Genomic DNA, 5,064 nt, shown 5'->3' with positions numbered 1-5,064 from the left:
GTCCCCCCGCCCCGCCCCGTGTCCCCCCGCTCCGCCCCTTGTCCCCCCGCCCCCGCCCCGTGTCCCCCCGCTCCGCTCTTCCCCGTGTCCCCCCGCTCCGCCCCGTGTCCCCCCGCCCCGCTCCGCCCCGTGTCCCCCCGCCCCGCCCCGCCCCGTGTCCCCCCGCCCCGCTCCGCCCCGTGTCCCCCCGCCCCGCCCCGCCCCGTGTCCCCCCATCCCGCTCCCCCCGCTCCCCCCGCTCCCCGCGGCGCTCTGCTGCCCCCTGCCGGCACCACGCGCACGCAGCGCCCTCTCTGATTGGCGGCGGCTGCTGCCTGTCAAGAGAGCGCCCCCTCGCTATTGGCCATCGCTATTAGGAACACCCTCCCCCAGGGCACGGCGGGTCCGGCGGCGGCGTCTCCCGGCGGGTCCCCCCGTCACGGACAAGTCTGAGGGGTCCCGGGATCCCGGGGGTCTCTCCGCAGACCGTGGTTAGGGGTCACTACCGGGGCGAGCCCACAGTACCCGCCACCCTACGCGACGCGCGGAGCGCGCCGGGAGTTGTAGTCCCGTCGCTCGCCGCGGCCCCGCCCCGAACCCGGAAGTGCGCGGGGCCACAGGCGGAGGCGGCTCTAAGATGGCGTCGCCTCCTCAGGGGGGCCCGATGGCCATCGCCATGCGGCTGCGGAACCAGCTCCAGGCCGTCTACAAGATGGACCCGCTGCGGAACGAGGCGAGCGGCCGCATCGGGAGGGCGGGAGGCACCGGGAGGAGGCGGCGGCGGCAACGCCGGGGCCGGCGAGGGCGAGGGCGGGAGGTGACGCGGCGCCGCCGCTGGGGGGCGCTGTGAGACCGAGGGGCGGGAGAGGGGGCGGGGCCTGGAGAGAGGGGCGTGGCCAAGGGGCCGGGCCGGGCACTGGGCTGGGGGGACCCGCGGCCCCCCCGGTCCCCAAAGTCCTGTTTTATGGCAAAAGAAGGGAAGACGGGGGACCAGCCTCCCAAAATCTTGTTTTCTGGAGTAATAAGGGAACGTGTAGGGCCAGCCCCCCCTCCCAAAGTCCTGTTTTATGGCATATTAAGGGAAGATGAGGGGGCAGCCCCCCAAAATCCTATATTCTGTCATAACTAGGGAAGACAGAGTGGCCTGCCTCTCAAAATCCTTTTTCCTGATACAATAAGGAACGGCAGGAGAGTCTCTGTGAGCCGGGGGATTTCCAGGTGAAAGGGTCTCGGGGGGCTCTGGGTGACGGGTGATGTGTCCCTGCAGGAGGAGGTGAAGGTGAAGATGAAGGAGCTGAACGAGCACATCGTGTGTTTCCTGTGTGCCGGGTACTTCATCGACGCCACCACCATCACCGAGTGCCTGCACACCTGTGAGTGCCCTCACCTGTCCCTGGGGGTCACGGGGGGGCTGCACGCCTGTGGTTGCCATGGGGGTGCAGTCCCAGCCCTACCCCAACCTGTCCCTGTGCCCAGTCTGCAAGAGCTGCATCGTGAAGTACCTGCAGACCAGCAAGTACTGCCCCATGTGCAACACCAAGATCCACGAGACGCAGCCGCTGCTCAACCTCAAACTGGACCGGGTCATGCAGGACATCGTCTACAAGCTGGTGCCCGGCCTGCAGCACAGTACGGGGGGCAGGGGGGACAGGGGGCACAGCCTGCAGCACAGTACGGGGGGGCAGGGGGGACAGGGGGCACAGCCTGCAGCACAGTACGGGGGGGCACAGGGGGCATGGCCTGCAGCACAGTACGGGGGGGCAGGGGGGACAGGGGGCACGGCCTGCAGCACAGTACAGGGGGGCACAGGGGGCACGGCCTGCAGCACAGTACGGGGGGGCACAGGGGGGACAGGGGGCACAGCCTGCAGCACAGTACGGGGGGCAGGGGGGACAGGGGGCACGGCCTGCAGCACAGTACAGGGGGCAGGAGGGATCCTGTGGGGATGAGGGATAAGTGCCAGGGCAGGGAGGGCTGTGGGGCTGGGGGACACAGAGGGAGGGAGGGAGGGATGGGGGATGTGGGAGGGAGAGTTGGTGCAGTGGGGAGGGATGGGGGGCATGGGAAGGAAGGATGGGAGGCACAGGAGACACGTGGTGTGGGCACTGGTACCCCATAGTGGAGAGGGAACATGGGAACAGGTGTGAGGGATGGCAGGATCGGGGACATGTCTGTGAGGGGACAGGGATGGGGATGAGGTGGGGACAGGGTACTGGATGGAGACGGGGTTGGGGACAGGGGTGGGGATGGGGATAGGGACAAGGTCCCCAACCTCTGGCAGGGACTTGGTGCAGTGAGAACAGTGGGAGGGCTGAGGGCACCCAGGGACCCCCCTCGGGGGCACACAGGCCCCAGAGGTGTCCCTGAGCCACCTCTCACCCCCAGGTGAGGAGAAACGGATCCGGGAATTCTACCAGTCCCGTGGCCTCGACCGGGTGACACAGCCCAGCGGTGACGGTGGGCCAGGGGGGCACGGGGGGGGCACAGGGGGGCACAGAGGGCAGCCAGCCAAGGTGCTGGGGCCACAGGGGGCTGACTGTGCCCCCCGTGTCCCCAGACACGGTGGGGGGTGACCCCATGGGGCTCCCCTACAGCACCTTTGACCACTCACGTGCCCACTATTTCCGCTACGACGAGCACGTCTCTCTCTGCCTTGAGAAGCTGAGGTGAGTCCAGGGGGGCTGCAGCCTCTTGGCAGGGTGGGCAGGGGGCATTGGGCACAGCAGCACCCCAGGCCCCCAGCCCTGAGACTGGACACGTATCCCCTTCCCTTCCCCTCGCAGCTCCAGCAAGGACAAGAGCAAGGCCGTGCTGCAGGTGAGTGGGGGTCCCCACAGCCCCTACCCCTGACCCCCAGCCCTTGCCCCAGGGCTTGCCTGGGTCCCAGGGTGTGTGGGGGTCCTGGCAAGTGCATGGGGTCCCCACAGCCCGCTGCCCTGCTCTGTCCCTTGCAGCAGAAGTACGTGAGGTGCTCGGTGCGGGCGCAGATCCGGCACCTGCGGAGGGTCCTGTGCCACCGGCTGGGGCTGCCCCTGCAGCACGTGAGTGGGGTCCGGAGGGGTCAGACTCGGGGGGGTCCTGGCCCCGGGGGATCCCGGCCCCCTGACACAGCCCCCTGTGCAGGTGCAGATCCTGTTTGACAACGAGCCCCTCCCTGACCACATGACGATGAAGCAGCTCTGGCTCTCGCGCTGGTTCGGCAAGGTGGGCTCTGGGGGGACGGCAGCCCCCAGTTTGGGGGGGGCTGGGTGACCCTCCTGGGGGGCTCAGGGCAGTGCTGGACGAGGGGATTGAGGATGGTTGATGTCAGTGGCCACAGTGGTGACCCAGGGGGTCCCTGGCCCCTGCACATGTCAGGGGATGGGGGGTCCCTGAAGGGCTTGGCCGTGTTTGGGGGGGGGGAGGGCCCTGCCCCAGGCAGGGGGTCCTGGGCCGGGGTTTGGAGTCCTGGGCTGGGATTTGGGGGTCATTGCCCCAGGGGGATCCTGGACTGGAGTTTGGGATCCCTGCCCTGGGGCGGGTCCCCGGGTTGGGGTTTGGTGTCCTGGGCTGGAGTTTGGGGTCCTTGTCCCAGGGTGCGGAACCTGGGCTGGGGTTTGGCATCCCTGGGCCGGGGTTGGAGGTCCCTGCCTGGGGTCCCCCAGCCCTGACCCCCCCATCCCCGCAGCCTGCGCCCCTCCTGCTGCACTACAGCATCAAGGACAAGAGGAGGTAGGGGCAGGGGTTGGTGCTGCCTCCCCCAGTGCAGCCCTGCTCCTGCCCCCCATAACTTATACCACCCTTCGAGTTTATTTTTGGAATAAAATTGTGGAAAAACCCCTCTGGGTCCCTGATCTGTCTGGAGGGGCTGGGCTGGGTTTGGGGTGGGGGCCTCTGGGGGGTCTGCTACAGGGGCCTCTGGGGAGCCCCCTCAGTACCAGCACCTCCAGGAGCAGGGGGGGCTGCATGGGGGAGGCAGTGCCCCCCAGGTGGGCTGCAGCTGGGGGGCTGCTGAGCCGTGGGCTGCAGTATGGGGGGGCTGGGGGTGCACCGTGGGCAGTGGGGCTATGATGGGGGCTGGAGGGTCGCAGCCCCCTCCCTCCTCATTCCCCTGCCGTGCAGGGGGGGTCTCACAGCCCCTCAGCCCCGAGCAGATCGATCCCTGTCACGGCTGCCTGGTGCGTGTCTGGCCCCCGCGGGCCCCCCATCCTGCATAATGAGCCATAACAAAGTCATCGGCCCTTTGATTGCCAGGGTGTCTCGCGGCCCCCCCGCCCCACACGGCCCTAATTACCCCGGGACAATATTCCACCATCTGGATCTGCAGCCACGGGCACAGCTGCGGGTGTGGGGGTCCCGGGGATGGGACCCACGGTTACGAGGCCCGGTGCTGCGGGAGGAACGGCTGCCGGATCCCGGTGATCCCGGTGCTCCCGGTGCTCCCGGGAGCGCAGATCTGGAGTGGCCCTGGCCGCGGCACAGGGCTCGGGGCCGGGTGATGGGCACCCTCGGGGGGCGGCCCCGCTCCTTCCCCCGGCGCGGTGGTGACAGTACCGGGCCGTGCCGGGCGGCTGTCGGGGGTCACTCCCCGCCCTCACCCCCCCGAGCCGGGCATCCCGTCCTGGGTGGGACCCACCGGCCTCGGTGCACGTGGCATCGGGTGCCTGTGCCCACCCCGGGGGACGCGCCGTGGCCCGTCCCTCCCCCCCGGCCCCGCGCCGGGATCCTCGCCCGGGACCCCCGCCCCGCCCCGCCGGGGGATCCGGTTACGGCCCGGCCCGGCCCAGCTGTCGGCCATCGCTCAGCGGAGGGGGCTGCCGGGCACCCCCGCACAAAGCCCCCGCAAGGACCTGCGGGACGGGGGTCCCCGATGAGGCTGGAGGGGCGGGGGAGCAGAACTGGGGTTCCAACCGGGCAGGGGGGGAGGGGGGTGCGGAATGGAGGTCCCAAATGAGGTTGGAGGGGCAGGGGAGCAGAATGGGGGTCTCAGTGAGGGTGGAGGGCTTGGGATGTGGGACGGGTGTCCCAAACAGGGCTGGAGGGGTGGAGGAGTAGGATGGGGGTCCTAAATGGAACCATAGGGATCGGGGGTGCAAGACTAGGTTT

The 5,064-nt window shown here is 69.5% G+C and overlaps 1 protein-coding gene across 2 annotated transcripts; it reads left to right on the top strand.

Moving 5' to 3' along the window:
* Positions 1-518: 518 nt before the first annotated feature.
* Positions 519-3,797, top strand: PCGF1 (polycomb group ring finger 1). 2 transcript variants are annotated; one of them, XM_051772617.1, is made up of 9 exons: positions 519-712; positions 1,247-1,352; positions 1,456-1,608; positions 2,365-2,436; positions 2,537-2,645; positions 2,763-2,796; positions 2,937-3,020; positions 3,103-3,183; positions 3,647-3,797. In XM_051772617.1, exons 1-9 carry the CDS (start codon positions 617-619, stop codon positions 3,692-3,694), a joined length of 783 nt encoding a protein of 260 aa, XP_051628577.1. In that variant the 5' UTR covers positions 519-616; the 3' UTR covers positions 3,695-3,797. The 2 variants fall into 2 exon arrangements, with proteins under 2 accessions (XP_051628577.1, XP_051628576.1); XM_051772616.1 differs by having other exon boundaries at positions 521-712; positions 2,934-3,020.
* Positions 3,798-5,064: the final 1,267 nt, after the last annotated feature.

The sequence above is a fragment of the Manacus candei genome, unplaced genomic scaffold (assembly GCF_025592945.1).
Source record: "Manacus candei isolate 608988 ecotype Guabito, Panama unplaced genomic scaffold, ASM2559294v1 h1tg000154l, whole genome shotgun sequence".
Taxonomy (NCBI): domain Eukaryota; kingdom Metazoa; phylum Chordata; class Aves; order Passeriformes; family Pipridae; genus Manacus; species Manacus candei.
This window is presented reverse-complemented; position numbering and strand designations above follow the sequence as displayed.